A 17521-nucleotide genomic window follows, 5' to 3' on the forward strand; every position below is an offset into this window, starting at 1 on the left:
AAAAGAGAAGTAATACTAGTGTTAAATACAAAGTGTTTAAAGCAGATACAAAAGCTGCACAGAGAGGAATAATATGTGCTTTTGGATCTGAAAGAGGGGAGGAGAATGAATATGCAGATACAGATGGGAACGGTTTAGCAGATGATGCGACTAGATATGGTTGTGATAATAACCAAGCGCTTCTCCCTGAGGATCGCCCGCCCTCGTACAATGCTAAGGAATCGTCGGTGCCAACGGCACCACTATCCCCCCGAGTTACTATTAGAGAGGGAGGAGTTGGGGCAGGAAATCAAAACCAGAGTCTAACATACACTACTCTGTTTGGAGGACAGCAGCTGCTCAGAGACATTGCCAAAGATATCGGGATTTGTGGGTTTGGAAATTACCCTCGGAAACTGTTTCAAGCAACTAATCATAAGAGAATAATACACGGCCTAGATGATGCTGAGGAAAGGAAATTGATTATAATGTGCTTACATCCAAATATACTCTCGGCTTTGCCAGATATGCAACAAGATGGGGGCACAAATGGGGAATTAAAGACGACCATTTTGACTGTTATGGGTATTAACAGAGGAGACCCGGTACAGGTGCTAGCCAAATGTTACCAGAGGAGAGGTGAACATCCCACTGTGTTTGCTTCTTGTTTATGGATGGTGTTCCAAGATGTGTAGGAAACAGCATTAGATCGAGACCATTTAGGACCAGAGCCTTGAAATAGGTGATTAAGGACATCGGTGTCTCACTCTACCGATGAATCTAATAAGGTATTAGAAATGTTTGATCCCACTGACCCTACACATAATGAGGCATGGATACTGAGGAAAATGAGTACAGCATGGGAAAAGGAGACACAAAGGCCAAATAAACCCACTAAAGTGCTGCCTGTTGGAGGTGAGGTAACTGCCTGGAGAAATGAGGGTAGGGGATCCACCCCAAATATCACCCCACTGCACTATCAAGTGACCAGGAAAACCAGAGGAGATGAACCGGTGTCGAGAACAGGGAGACTTGGAGGTAGAGTATTTAAATGCTATAATTGTGGTCAAGAGGAACACACCAAGAGAGAATGTTCAAATCTGAGAAGTGGGAGAGTAGAGCAAGGAGGTTTGACCTTGGAGGGGCCAGGTAGAACAAGCCCACATAACAATGAGGTGGACACATCGCGGTCTAGGGGATTGTACCCCGAGCTTCAATTATGGTGTCAGGCCTCACCAACATGGGTGTGTGACACAAGGTGGGACAAGACTGTAAGACCTCTAGTAAATGGTAGGATCAGAAGCTGCCCTGTTACCTTGTTATGGGACACTGGAGGATCCTGAACCACCGTCAACACCACTAACGTAACTAATGCAAACAGGGAGATACAAGGTAAAATTATCCTAAGTGGATTCACAGGACATTCAGAAGTGGGACATGTGAGTGCACCTTTGGAAGTTAGAATAGGAGACAGAGCATTAGAACATTCCATAGTGCTAGTTGAATTACCCCAGGAGTAAGAATATATACTGGGGAGTGATTATGTGGCCAAAGCGGGGCTTTGTTTTGATCCAGTTAACCGTATGATCTGGCGAACGCATGCCACAGACAGATTCCAGTAGGTGAATATTAGGATAGAATATGCACCATGGGTGAAATGTGGATAAAACCACAGATGAGCAACGATCACATGGTACAGCAGATCATTGCACAGAACTCAGGGGTATTTGCATGGTAAAGCATGACTGCAGGAAGATGGCTGGCAGTGTGTGCATAACAAGGTTCAGACCCCAAACCACAGAAGCAATATGGGTTTCCAAAAAAAGCTGAGGAAGATGTCAGTAAGGTAATACAGAGTTTGGTACAACAAGGGGTACTGAGGCCAGTAGCCTCCACTAATAACTCACCCATATGGCCAGTGAGGAAACCAGATGGTAGTTGAAGACTGACAATAGACTATCGAGAGCTGAATAAATTAACAGCCCCAACTGTAGCAACTAACCCAGAAACAGAATGAAAACAGAATGAAAGTGCAATGGTTTATAGTTTTGGATATAAGTAATGGATTTTAGTCTATCCCACTAGAAAGAGAGAGTCAATACAAGTTTGCATTTACCTTTCAGGGACAGCAATATACATGGGCTGCCCTACCACAGGGGTTCCATAATTCCCCATCTATATTTCACCAGCTTTTAGGGGAAAGAGTTAAAACGGTTCTCAAAGCCTGAACGCCTGGTCCAGTATGTAGATGATCTACTCCTGCAGACTGACACTAAGCAGGAACATTATCAGCTATTGACCGAACTGCTGCATTCAGACTAAAGATAAACCATAAAAAAAAAGCACAGGTGATGAAACAAGAAGTTAGTTATTTGGGAATAACCTGGACACCAGGAAAAAGGGAAACTGATAAACGAAGAGTGGAGTGGGTTATGAAACTGTCTATTCCCCAAGATGTGAAAGGGCTGAGGTCCTTTCTGGGGCTAATAGGCTACTGTAGGGATCACATTGATGGATTTTCCACTAAGGCAGTTCCTTTAATGGAGTTACTGAAAAAGAATGCGGCGTGGGAATGGGAATCAGAACGTACCCGGGCCATCACAGACCTGAAGCAAGCACCTGGTTTAAAAACCCCAAATCCAAATGAGGCATTCTCATTGGAGGTGGCTACAACTGATACCTCCCTCTCAGCAATGTGATTAGAGGAGACACATGGTAAGTTAAGACCAGTAGCGTATGCATCACGCATGCTCTCACCAGTAGTACAGGGGTACACTGTATGTGAAAAAACACTTGTTAGTGGTTTTCTGGGCAGTACAACATTTCGCCTACATATTAGATTAGATTATAAGGACACTCAGTCCTCGTTTATTGTCATTTAGAAATGCATGCATTAAAAAATGATACAATGTTCCTCCGGTATGATATTACAGAAACACAAGACAGACCAAGACTAAAACTGACAAAAACCACATAATTATAACATGTAGTTACAACAGTGCAAAGCAATACCATAATTTGATAAGAGCAGACCATGGGCACGGTACAATAAAGTCTCAAAGTCCCGATAGCCCATCATCTCACGCAGACGGTAGAAGGGAGAAACTCTCCCTGCCATGGCTTCCAGCGCTGCAAACTTGCTGATGCAGCACCCTGGAAGCTCCCGACCACCGTCCGACTCTGAGTCCGTCCAAAAACTTCGAGCCTCCGACCAGCCCCCCGACACCGAGCACCATCTCTGCCGAGCGCTTCGACCCCAGCCCCGGCTGCCAAGCAACAGGCAAAGCCGAGGATTCGGGGCCTTCCCCTCCAGAGATTTCGGATCACACAGTAGCAGCGGCAGCAAAGCAGGCATTTCAGAAGTTTCACCAGATGTTCCTCCGTTCTCTCACGTCCAGCTCCATCAAATCAGAATTGTGCACGGTGCCATACTTGACAGATTACAGATATTCATCACCGGAGAGGCCGTGCACGCTGCGTCGCGCCGCCATCTTCTTCTCCTCCTCCTCCATAGTGGGATTTAATCCACTTACAATATTGATGGAACATACCCCCATACAATTACTGTTACATGGAAGGATTAAAGATGGTTCATTAAGCCAGAACAGAATTGCTAGATGGACATTGCTGTTGCAAGGGAGAAATATAACTGTAAAACGAGTAAGTACCACCACTATGTTAGCTGACAATATGCTGTACCAAGGTGGTGAACATGAGTGTCACGTCATGATAGCAAATGATCCCAAGGGACCATTTGTATCAAAACTAAAAGGAGGGGGTAGAGGCAAATCAGACAAAGTAATGCTTGAGACCAAAGACACAAACGAGAAGGGAAAACCCTATTTTAAAATTTTTGTAGATGGCTCCTCATCAGTACAGGATGGTGAGGGGAGAACTGGGTGTGGCATATATGTCGAGGATGAACATGGCCAGGAAGGGTGTGGTATAGCTTTAAAGCTACCCAAAACCATGAGTGCACAGGCAGCAGAATTGGCAGCTGTGGCACATGTGGTTAGCCACCCAGCGTGTTTTCCACCTGGATCAGCCACACACTCTGATAGTATGTATGTCTGTAACAGCCTTACAGAACATTTGCCTCTGTGGAAAGCGAGAGGGTTTGTTTCAGCTGACAGAAAGCCCCTCCCATCTGCTGCTCTGTTGCAATATATATCTGAAGAAGCAAAGGGGAAAGAATATGGAGTTGTAAAGGTGAAAGCCCACTTTAAATTATCCCCTAAGGGGAATAGGAAGGCTGATGAGTTAGTGAAGCAAGGTGCTTTAAGTGGGCAGGAATGGCAGCCACAGGTTGGGGAGATGGGACGGCAGAAGGAACAACAGGTTGAGGTTATAGATATAACCGAGGAGCAAAAGAAAGATAAAGAATTTTTTAAAATAATAGAAGGAGTAGGGTCAGAAATGTATGAACAGCACAAGGGTGTATATGTTAAGGATGGAGTAGTCCTATACGAAGGAAAGCTTGTGGTCCTAGAGGGAGGAAGAAATCAGATGATCCACTGGTACCATGATTTATGGGGACACCAGGGATCTGAAAGCACCCTGGAAAAGATAAAGGAGGCGTGTTGGTGGTCTAGGATGAAGGACCATGTGGAACACTATGTCAAGAATTGTTTGATTTGTGCACACTATAATCCTGATGGAAATGTAAAGAATGGAGCCCTCCGACATACCAGACTAGTGGAAGGGCTGTGGACTAATTTCAGATAGATTATGTTGGTCCCTTAGCCCACCCCAGGAAGGTACAAATATATTCTGGTAGTAGTAGATACTTTCATCAAATGGGTGGAAGCTTTCCCAACTAAGATTAACACAGCTAAAGCCATCGCAAAAATTTTACAGGAAAGGGTTTTCACTCGCTGGGGATTACCTCGGAGTATAGAGTCGGATAGAGGCAGACATTTTACAGCCCAGATAATGCAAGATGCCATGGCACTTTTAGGGATCAAGCAGAGATTTCATACACCCCATAGACCACAGTCTAGTGGAATTGTGGAAAGGATGAACTGAGCTTTAAAAAATATGATGGCCAAAATGGTGCAACATCGAACAACATGGCAAGTAGTTTTGCCTTACGTGTTGATGATAATAAGGATACAGTGGCATCTCCAACAGGTTACACCCCTTATAAGCTCATGACCGGAAGAAACATGCGAGGGTTAGAGGAGTTGTTAGGATTAGATTTGTCAGAACCTGAAACAGATAGGATAGTGTCAGAAAAGTGGGTACAACTGTTGGTAGAGACAGTGAAAGAAGCCAATTATGTGACAGCCCATCAAATAGGAAAGAAAAAGCAACAGAGTAAAGCCTACTTTGACTCAAAAGTCAGTCCCATAGAATTAAGCCCAAGACAAAGAGCGATGATTAGAATACACCAACCCATTTCATTTTTAAATCCAAGGTTTGCAGGGCCCTATGAAATCATAGACAAAGCAAGTCCATCAGTATACAGGTACTAACTTCTCCAGATAAAAGTGTATGGTACCACAACAACCAGTTGAAATTGGTGGGGGAGAAACAGGAAAATTATCATCATGGGCACGTAACAATTGATGTACATGATGGTCCCAATTTTGGAGACTTGGCAACCGATGTACATGATAGTTCTGATTTGGAAGATCTGAGTTTGGAACAGTTATTCCAAGAAGATGGCAACAGATCTGACCAAGGAGGAGTTTTTCCATTTTCTCAGTCTGAAGAACAGGGGAGGTTTGTAAAGAAAATAAGGAGAAGAATTACATTGGTTCCTGTCTCTCCTATCCTGAAACGCAATTGGGTGAGAAAAGATGGACGACTTGAGTCCAAAGACAATTGGGAGCCTAAATTGCATGGGTTGGAAAACCAGATAGAAAATATGGCCTTACAGTAATTTAAGATTGGAACTGGAAATAAGAGCAGATATTACCCTTTGTGTGCTTACAGATTTAATTCAACATGAAGAGAATAATGTATTTTATGATGATGGAATTGACCATGACTGGGGCCATGATTGAATGTGCTTCAGAAACATTACTGCGGATGAACTTGTCAATAACAACTTCGTTAAATGAAGACTATTCGGTAATCAAAAGCAATTTTCCTCAACGGACACGGGTAATACAGGCACACGTGGAAGAAATGGAAGACTTGAATTTGTATTATGCTGGGGTAGATGGTTTGATGCGCGTGGATAAAACATTAAACATTCCAGTGGGTACAAAGGTACAATTCCTATGTAATAAAATTTTAGAAGTGACATTGTTTAGTAACCCAGAGGAGACAATTATTATTCAGTTTTTAGGCCCAATTATTGAGCAAACTTCAGGTGATGATGGCCACAGTAAGATTACAGTTCTGTGGGATCACTCTCATGTGAATATCAAGTGGGGTAGTGATCTACACAAGAGATATATCGATTGGGGTGGCCACATTAAGCGTTTCTCAAAGATTGTTTCTATTGTTATAAACTGTCCACTGGAAGATGTAGTACACTGGGAGAATAGAATGGAAAGGACACTAAGGGACACGGGTAAGAGTTTCTGCCGGGGCCCAAGCCCTTACAGGGTTTTCAAAACTAATAGGAAATTGACCACTCCACAACCCCAATTGACTGAAACTATACCAGAGCTTAAATGTAGTGAGGCTCAACGTAATACAAATGGGGTAGGATTAGTGTTAGAAGATACAGGGGAATTTGTCACTTTGGTACCAGGGTACCAACATGTGCAGGTAATTTTTAATTTAACTGAAATAATGGTGCTTGAATGGTGCTCATCTACAACAAAACAATTATTTACTCACCTTCTCGGGAGACAACTAAGCAGGAGTGAATTTAGGTCAGTCAAAAATAGAAAGAAGAGAGGACTATTGGAATTACTGGGAGCAGGTTACACATCAGCGATAGCAACAGCTAATACCTTAGATATAGCAGAATTGGAAAATCAGATACAGTCTCTTCAGCTAAAAATGCGGGATATTACTGGGGAAAGTTATCAGGATCAGATGCAAACCAGTCAAATTGGTCGGAGTGCATCACAGGTAACGCTGGATTCACTTAAATTTCTGAAACCACTTCAGGATACAACAAATTTGATAATTGACTGCATAGACCTCCTATCCAAAGGAACATATAAAGCAGAGATCTGTGCTATATATACTAATTGGTTGCTCGCTATGGTTGGTACGAATTTGTTACAACTTGATGCACATCAAGTACCAAATTGGATATCAGATGAGCAATTGATGGAATGGGTTGGAGAAGAGGTTCCCTTATGTCATATCAGAAGTCTTACACTAACCAATAGAGTACTGGGTACTTGTGATGATGGTAAAGGGAGGTTTTATGTGGGTGCAGTATTCCACATTCCCCATCATGGAAATAATTTAACTTACTCCTTGAAAAGGGTTCGCAATGTAGGTAAATATCATGAGAATACTTGGATATCCTTAAGCAACCCACCACAACATGCTACTGTTATGAATGGTATCAGAAAAGGGATAGATTTTTCAAAAATGTCATCGAGGGGGAAGCCACTGGGCTTGTTCAGAAGAGATGACGAGACAAAAACTTGTGGATTGTGGTTTCAATACTTATGAGAATTGTTCATTGTCTATTTTGCCTGTAAATAATGATTCTTTTCTGCAGAATGCACTGGTGGGACGAACATATATAGCAACATCAGCCATGAGTTATACCAAGGGATGGAAAGAGTGTCCTTTGGAAAGTCACAATGTTGCAATTGGGGATGTGACTGTATATTTGACTATTGGAGGACAAACTTTGCCTCAACCAGCAGTGGAGAAGGTGGTGGAGGAAAGTCTTGCAATCTAATGAACTGACACGGATCGATATTTGTGGGACTATGTTGTAACTGAGTTGCCACCGATTCCTCATTTGACGGCAGACTGGGCACGAGTGGTGGAGGAGGCAAAGGAGATAATTCGTCAGTGGGCTGAACATACAAAAGTTATTAAGACACATGCTGAGAATGCAAATGAAATATTGAATGACTCAGACTTTTGGGATACATTTTTTAATTGGGGATCAAATGTTCAAATACATCCATAGGTGAGGATAATCTCACATGCTGCTGTAATATTAATTTTTTGTACACTGATGATTGTATTATTTAATGTATCAACTTAGAAGATGGAAGGCTGAAATTATGCAAAAGGTAGAGGGTGATGATTTTGCAATACTGAATAAACGATGGTCAGTATAAAAATTGTATGAATTTAGTACGTAAATGTTATAATGTAAGTGCAGCACACCTGCTGGGGATCCATGGCAATTCAACGGACAGTCAACAGAATAGAGGAGGATAGAGAACCTAAGATAAATATCTTTGGATCAAGCAGAGGGAGATGTTGGCCAGAAAGAATAACAATCTACAAATCAGTGAATTCAAATGAATCAAGGACAGCGGAAGCAGTCTTTGTTCTTGTCGCATGCTTGGGGATGGAGGCTGCCATTTTGTGAAGACACTCTATTCTTCATTTTGTGAGCTTGACATGCTGGGTTTAATCAATGTTTTAAAGAAGACACAATGATTCTTCAGGTAATCTGCTGGACTGGAGATCATTTCCAAATAAGAACTTATTTGTGAGATGTTCTTTGGTTGGCTATAACATGCAGGTTTGTGAATGTTGGGGTTGATGCTTGCCTGAAGTAGATTCTACTGATTGAGAACAAAGAGCCGTAAATTATCGACTGTCACTTGAAGGGAAGAGGGCAATAAATGGATGCCAGTTTGGAGCAGAGCCAATAATAAGGTGTTGAAGGACAGACACATGGCCTGTGGCCAATGACACTGGAATGCGCTATTTGAATTGATAAGGAATGGATACAAAAGTGGATGCTTTCTGTGTGCTGGCAGCGATCACTTCGAAGAATAAACATCACAGATACAAACGTAAGCAACCCTGTGTGAAGCACATGGCGAGTAAATCGGGACAATGAGGAACACCTGGCCAGCGTAACCTCCTTTGCCCGGGTAATACCTTCACTATTCTTTGACTATCCAGGAGAGTCAGGGATACTTAGGCTACGTCCACACTAGACCGGATAATTTTGAAAATGCCAGTTTCGTGTAAAAACGACAGGCGTCCACACTAGGCGTTTTTAAAAATACCTCTGTCCACATTAAAACTGATATTTGGGTGAATCTCCTCCTACTGGGCATGTGCAGGACACACAAAAAACAAGCGAAGAGGAAACTGTATACTTGGTGCACGTTTGTCAGTTACAGACTAGAAAAACTTAAAAGGAAATTGCCAAACGAAAGACTTGGTGCGCGTTTGTCCAGAAACATTTCCTATAGCCATAGTCTCTTCACTGATGAAAAGAACGACAGCTACAACTAAATGCAATAAGGCTTGTTACTGGGCAAAAGTGAAATTTGCTGTTACCTTATGTGTTTGCCTTTACTTTTGCCATGTCTTTGTGTATTATTTTGCTGTATTTAACATGTGCAGTAAAACGAGTTACTGGGCAAAAGTGACAATTGCATCTATTGAATGTTTGCACAAGCAATACATTAATAAAGCACCTTGTTAAATGTATAAAACATGTCTGTATCAGTGTTATCTTGTATTTCCATACAACGTTACACTAGGCTGTTACACATCTACTGTCAGATATTGTTGTGGTGTTGGAGGTTGCGTTCAAGAAAACAATGAAATGCCACACTGCCACCATCTGTTCCAGCATGTCATGACAGCGGTTTTAAAAATAGCCGGTTACCCCGTACACACTACGCCGGATATTAGGCGTTTTCAGATTTATTCACTCTGGAGAGCAGAAAATCTGCGTTTTTGGGGGAGGAAAACGCCATTTCAGTGAGGACCAAGGGTCAAAACGAAGAGAAAAAGCTTCGGTTACGGATTTATCCGGTCTAGTGTGGACATAGCCTTAGTGGGTGTGCATACAAGGTATTTAGCGTATGAATTCATGTACTTGTTAGTTTGAACAATAAAGGTACTTGTCAGTAAATACAGATCTCTCTAAGCATCGTTGTAAGTGGAAGTAGTATTTTTTTTAAACAACATTACCCTTGCATGTTCTCAACTCTAGCCACAGGAATTCTACATCTTCATATCCTATGTCACTTCTTTCTAAGGATTTGATTTCAATGTTTGCCAACAAATCCACCGCTCCCCTGCCTATCCTTTTCTATACATTGTCTATCCTTGGATGTTAAGCTCCCAACTATGATCTTCTTTCAACTACGGATTTGTGATGTCCACAACATCATAACTACCAATTTCTAATTGTGCTACAATATCATTTACCTTATTACATATATGGAGCGCATTCAAATATAACACCTTCAGCTCTCTATTCACCACTCTTCATTTCAAATTTGTCTCCATGTTGCCTGAAGTTAAATTCTTATCCCTTTCTAAACTTCTTAAAATTATTTTTTTTTCTTATTGTGGAGACCCCAGTAACCTCGCCTGCACTCTCCCTCGCTTTTACTTTATCCCTATTTTTCCAAGTGGTTGAACCTCTGCTATTTAGTTTAAAGCCCTATCCACAGGCTGAGTTATGTGATCCACTAGGCCATTGGTCCCAGCATGGTTCAGGTGGAGTTTGTCCCAATAGAACAGCCCCCTCCTTCCCCAATACTGGTGCCAATGTCCCACGAATTCAAACTCACTTCTCCCACACCAATCTTTGAGCCATCCATTTAGTTCTGACCTTGTTAATCCTCTGCCAGTCTGCATTTGGCTCAGATAACAATTCAGAGATTATTACCCTTTTTGGTTCTACCTTTAGTCCTTAGCTGCTCAAGTTCCCTCATCAGAACATCTTGTTCCTTGTAAGTTATTGGTACCCACATTGCTTCTATGATGTAACAATCAGTCTAGAAAATACAAAGAATCAGAGAAATGCACAGCACAGAAGCGGGTCCATTTAGCTCACTTCATCCATGTCAACTGTGATGCCTATCTACACTAGTTGCATTTACATACATCAGGCATGTATCCCTTTATACCGTTCTTGTCCAAAGACTTGCTAGCATTTAACATTGAACTCATAAGTTAGTTCTTGAGTGTTAGGTATACATGAAGCATATTGGCATTTATTCCACAAAGAACAAACAAAATAAATTGTTCTATAGATCTTTGGTCTCAAACAACAAAGTAATGCACATATTCACATACCATGACATGCTTTGAATTACCTGAAAGCAACACACATATTCAATAAAATTCCATAAGCAAAAATGAACTGAATAATGAGACTAACAAAGATCATCAGTTGTCAGGCATCAACCTTTTCCTTACAGATGCCTAAGCAACTGCCTCAAAATCTCACAGTAGCAATGTAAATTATTGGAAGGTATTCTGAAGGTAACTTTATATAAGATTGGTTAGACATAACCTACCATGTACAAAACCATGTTGACTATCCATATTCAGGTCCTTTGGACAGACAGGGCCTGATTGTGGATAGTCAACATGGCTTTATATACAACATTATATGCCTTAAATACAAACGTATTTTTCTTTGAGAAGGTTACCAAGAGGACTGGTAAAGGAAAGGCAGCGGATGTTGTCTACATGGACTTTAGCAAGGCTTCTAGTAAAGTCCTGCAAGGGAGGCTGGTCTAGGGGTTAAGTTGCCTGACATTCAGGATGAATAATCAATAATCAATTGGATTCAATGTTTTTTTTAATAAGAGAAGCTAGAGAGTGGAAGTAGAGGGTTGGCTTCTTGACTGAAGGCCTGTGACCAGAGGAGTGCAGCGGGAACTGGTGCCTCGTCCATTGCAGTTTATCATCCATATCAATGATTTAGATGATAGTGTGGTCAACCAGATCAGCAAATTTGCGGATGACACCAAGATTACAAGTGTTGTGGACAGTGAGGAAAGCTATCAAAGCTTAATAAGTGATCTGGACAACTGTAAAAATGGTCTGAAAAAAACGGCAGATGTAAATTAATGCAGACAAATGCCTGAGGCATTGCATTTTAGTAAGACTTGCACAGTGGATCATAGGGCACTGAGCTGTGCAGTAGAACAAGGGGACCTGCAAATACAGATCCATAATTCCTGCTATAGCCCCATCAAAGCACGGTAGTGCCTCTACTTTCTTAGAAGTTTGCAAAAAATTGGCATGTCATCTAAAACTTTGATAAAGTTCTATAAATGTGCAGTGGAGAGTATCCTGACTGGCTGCATCACAGCCTGGTATGGAAACACCAATCCCCTTGAATGGAAAAGCCATCATGGATAAAGCCCTCCCCACTATTGAGCACACCTACAAGGAGCAGTGTCACAGGAAAGCAGCATCCATCATCAAGGACCCCCACTGTCAGGGCCATGGTCTCTGCCTGCTGCTACCATTAGGAAGGAGGTACAGGAGCCTCAGCACCTAAATCACCAGGTTCAGGAACAGTTATTACCACTCAGCTATCAAGCTCTTGAACCAGAGGGGATAACGTCACTCACCCCATCACTGAACTGTTCACAGAACCTATGGATTCACTTTCAAGGATTCTTCATCTCATGTTCTCGATATTTATTATTTATCAATTTTTCTGCATTTGCACCGTTTGTTGTCTTTTGCACTCGGGTTGTTTGTCCAGCACGTGTGCAATTGCACATTAATTCTATGGCGTTCCTTTGCATCTACCGTGAATACCCACAAGAAAATAAATCTCAGGGTTGTATATGGTGACATACATGTACTTTGATAATAAATTTACTTTGAATCGATCAGCACCTGGACCATGTAAAACATAGATGAGGAGGAATTTCTTTAGCCAAAGGGTGGTGAATCCATGGAATTCACTGCCACAGATAGCTGTGGAGGCCAAGTTATTAAGTACACTAATTAAGTTATTAAGGGGAGGCTGGTAGATTCCTGATTAGTCAGGGAGTGAAATGTCACAGGGAGAAGGCAGGAGAATGGGGTTGAGAGGGATAATAAATCAGCCTGGAGGAATGGCCTAATTCTGCTCCTATGCCTTATGGTCCCACATCCCTCTAGAAAGTTCCATACGAATGACACCAGGACAAACTGGCTCCAAATCTTGTTACACCTTCAGACACTAATAAAAGAAGTTTGGAGTCTGAAGTGAATGTGCTTCAGGAAGAAGAACTCCAGGAGGTTAGTGGAGGCCAGTGATCTCAGCCTGCTTAACTGCACCACCTGGACATTCATTCCCCTCTGCCACTCATCTCAGAGCAGAACCCCAAGCCAAACCATGAATGTTGGCAACAAATATCGTTGTTTCACAAAACTGAAGATTGTTTGTCCACAAGTACCATATCCAAATCCTTGCACAAGTCATTATGTTACAGAGTAGGCAGTACAGCTCAGGCAGCTCTCTAGTGAGAGGCATTCGTGCCACAAAAAGGCATCTAATTTTCAATACCTGAAAGAGAAAATTTACTCCCCTCCTCAGGATCTTCTTAGAGCCATCAAGTTGTATAGTACAGTAACATGTTCATATCCAATCTTTCTGCCCTTCTAAAGTAATTCCATTTGTCTGCAATAGGACAGTATCCTTCTAAGCTTGGCTTATTTAGGTGCCTGGCTAAATGCCTCTTAAACAAAGTAATTGTATCAGATTCCACCACCTCCACTGGCAGCACATTCCACCTATCAATCTTTTTTTACAAAATAATTTGTTGTCATAATGCTCTTTAAATTATCTATCACTCACCTTAAAACTGTACTCTCTTGTTTTCCATGAAAAATGACTTTGATTATCTGCCCTACCTATGCCTCTATTAATCTTATATACTTCCTTCTCTGAAGTATAACCTCCCCCCAATAACTAAAGTCCTCCATTCCTGGTGAATCCCTCTCCAGTGAAATCACATCCTTCCTAGAGCACGACATCCAGAACTGCACAAGTGTAGCCTACAGTGTGCATTGCAACAAATATCCCAGCTCATATGTTCAATGCTTTGACCCATGAAGGCAAGCATGCTTCCTGCGTCATCCTCTCCAACCATGTTGCTACTTTCGGGAAACAGTAGACTTGGTCCTCTTGGTCTCTATTCATCACCAAACAAGAGAAAATCTGCAGATACTGGAAATCTGAGAAACACACACGAAATGCTGGAGGAACTCAGCAGGCCAGGCAGCATCTATGGGGAAAAAAGTACAGTCGATGTTTCGGGCTGAAACGTTGACTGTACTTTTGTCCCTATTCATCAATGTTCCTTTGCGCCCCACCATTTACTGTACATGCATTATCTCTACTTCACCTCCCAAAATATATCACTTCGCACTTGCTGACATAAGTTCCATCTATCAACACTACGCCCAACTTTGCAACTGATTTCCATCTCACTGTATCTTTAGAAAGCTTCCTTGCTATCTACAATAACACCAGTTTTCATGTCACCACAAGTTTATTAACCATACCTCTTGCTTTCTTATCCAAGTTGCTAGTATATAAACAGCAAAGCTCCCGGCGCCATTCCTTCCAATCCACTCGCCGTGGACTAGTGCAATGGATGTTTTTCCAATCAGTAAAAAAAAGATCTTCTACAACTACACGCTGTCTCCGATCACTAAACACATTTTGGTTCAATTAGCCATCTTACCTAGGATCTCAACCTCTTCCACCAGCGCACCTTGTCTAATACCTTTAAATTAAAGTCTCTTTCTTTCTTTTTAAATCTTTTTATTGAATAAGTATACAAAAAGGTAAGCCATATAAACATTAATACAATGTTAAAATATAATAAAATTACAGAAGGTATCAATACCAAAAAAAATACTACAAACAATGTAATTTAAACATAAGAAACCAAGATAACATAATAGTATACTAAATTTTATATATATATCAATAGAAGAAAAGAAAAAAAAAACCCCAAAAAAAACCCACCGTGCAACTAACTAAAAGCAAAGCAAAGCAATGGGCTAACTTGAAACCAAACAGAGTTAAACTTAGAATCACATCCTCAATCCCGACCTCCATTAAAAACAGTGAAAAAAAACAAGAAGGGTATATATTACATTAAATGAAAATATCGAATAAAAGATCCCCAAGTCTGTTAAATTAAAGTGTCTATAGACAACATCAATCTTTTTGGTCATCTTCTCAAAATAAAAACTAATTGGCAAGACAGGATTCCATCCCCTCCCCCCTTACAGAGTCATGCTGACTCTCCCTAATCGGCCCATGCCTTTCTAAACATACAAATACTGTCCCTAAGAATTTTCTTCAATAACTTCCCAACCAGACTCAGCAACACGTAGTCACCTAGCCTGTACAGTAATTACCTTCATGAAATATCCCGCCTTCAAGATCCTGATGAATTGTCAGTAACCATGAACTTAACTAGACCATGTACAGAAATCTTATGGCTATAGGGCCAGATCTGAAGTGCTAATCATACTAATCCCCAAATACTTTTCACAGGACACCATATCGTCACAGGTGATCAGAACTGCACTAAATACTCCAAATTCAGCCTCACCATCAACTTGTACAACTTCAGCATAAAGCCCAACTCGTGTTCTCAATGCTCTGACCGATGAAGGTCAACGTGCCGAAATCTCACTTTATGACCCTAGCTACCTGTGACATCCCTTTCAAGAAATTGCGGATCTGTACTCCCAGATCCCTTTGTTCCTTAGTGGACTGTATTGGTCCTACCCTGGTTTGTCCTCCCAACGTGCCACACCTCATGCTTATCTGCATTAAATTCCATGTGAAGTGAAGATACTCTTCACTGCGCCTGAATCAGCACAGCTCCAACAATGTTACAAGAGGGTTGTCATCATCCTCAATAAAACAGCCTGTTTGGTTAGCACCATCCTAAACACTGACTTCATCCACCATCTAAAAGACATCTTCCAAATCAGAACCCCGAACACCTAGGATAGGACCATGTTTGGGGCAAAATCTCCACAATTTCTAGTTTACTTTCCTCAATAACTCCAACAGCTACCATCATGTCCATGTGGCCTTTTACTTCAAGGACCCTCAATCATTTGTCCCACTTTATCTTCACATTTTCTCAGTTGTCCTAACTCCAAGCCTTGATTTTAAACTTCTACATACCTTTTAAGATATACGGTGACTGGCCTACATGTTGACCTTGATGAAATACTTCAATCTTTATCCCCTCAATGGCACTTCCATACATTCGATACCTCATCAGAAATGATCCATCATTTCGATCCAAGGGCGTTGGTACATATCGGCGAACATGTTCTCTGGTGTTTAGCACCTTGACCGTAACACTGAAAGTATTGCTGCCTAAATTAAAAAAATAAATGCATATCTTTGGTTTGCCCTATTCGACTATCATACAACAAAAGAAAACAGCTAGTGACTTTTAAGGATCCTCATTTTTCTAGATGAGAAGATTTAACAGAAAATCTACATCCAAAGTAGCCTTTAATTAAACAGAACTTTAAGACAATCTTTAAATCATTCACAGATGTTTGTTATTGCTTGTGATTCCCTTTTAATTTAATGTTGGGATCTGTTATACTTTTTGTACCGCAAGATAGAAAAAAAGAAAACAACATTGAATGAAATACACAACAATTATGGATTGTATAACTAAACTTGAATGAAATTAAGCAGTACCTGGCTGCGCAAAAATGTTACAACTGTAATAGTTCTAAAAGTTAAATTATAAAAATCTACTTCAAAATTTACGGTCATGTTGTTAACTAGAAATGTTCAAAAGGAACAAGTTACATACCAGGGGATGAGGTGATATTTTCTCCCGTGTTGCTCACTGCCTGGATATAGAAATATCGAACCGGCAGCACAACATCAGCCCTCAGACCCGGCCCCCAGACCAAACTTCTCTCTGCACTTACTTCCTCTTTCATTGGCTCACAGTAACAAATAGAAACCATCAAAACTAACCGCATAAAAAGTGACCATGGCAGACAGAGGTACTGCCGCTGCATTTTCCAACCTGCCTTGGGTTGCAGCGAATTCACAGATAACCCAGCCCACCCAAAACTTCAAGCCCACCCGGCGCTGTTCAACATTCTTGGCCGCGTCTGAGTGCGATGCGGAAACCCCGACGGCTGCGGGGAAACAAGAGCCTCACGTCAGAATGAAAGGAAAATCTGGAGCGGATCTCTGGTGGAGCCGAACCGAATAACCATAAACTTGTATTTCCAGAGTGCCTCTAACTTCATGAAAAGCCTCATGGCCAGGGGTGCCGACGTGCAGTGCTAATTTTTTAGGTGCCGGAGCTGACAAAATGTTTGCCGTTTCCTATATCCTCTCTCTATATATATCACACCCAATTTGTGTACCTGCTCATTTCATGTGCTGGGGAACTTCCTTGCCCCATTCATCTAATGAGCAGGTACACAAATTGGGTGTGACACACATATATGTATATATATATGAATAGAGCTTCTTATAATGTCAAGCACTAAACCAAGATGAAAGAAATATATGAATTCCAGAGGTCCACAGAAATAAAGTGATAGTTAAGACATTAATAAGGTTATAGCCTAGCACTACATTTTGGTGTATAACCGGTACAATAAAACATATAATACTTAATTTAGTAATATGACAAAGTATTGCATGGTT

The 17521-nt window shown here is 41.3% G+C and overlaps 1 protein-coding gene across 1 annotated transcript in view; it reads right to left on the reverse strand.

Annotated features, from left to right (window-relative positions):
- Positions 1 to 16981, reverse strand: part of poglut3 (protein O-glucosyltransferase 3) — a 46265-nt gene extending 29284 nt beyond the window's left edge. Inside the window, exons 1-2 of the mRNA XM_063054137.1 lie at positions 16665 to 16981; positions 16013 to 16210 (exon numbers count right to left, since the gene is read on the reverse strand). Of these exons, the coding sequence (XP_062910207.1) occupies positions 16013 to 16210; positions 16665 to 16878 (412 nt within the window). The 5' untranslated portion in view covers positions 16879 to 16981. The remainder of the gene's footprint in view (positions 1 to 16012; positions 16211 to 16664) is intronic.
- Between the last annotated feature and the right edge of the window lie 540 nt (positions 16982 to 17521).

The sequence above is a fragment of the Mobula hypostoma genome, chromosome 7 (assembly GCF_963921235.1).
Source record: "Mobula hypostoma chromosome 7, sMobHyp1.1, whole genome shotgun sequence".
NCBI classification, from domain to species: domain Eukaryota; kingdom Metazoa; phylum Chordata; class Chondrichthyes; order Myliobatiformes; family Myliobatidae; genus Mobula; species Mobula hypostoma.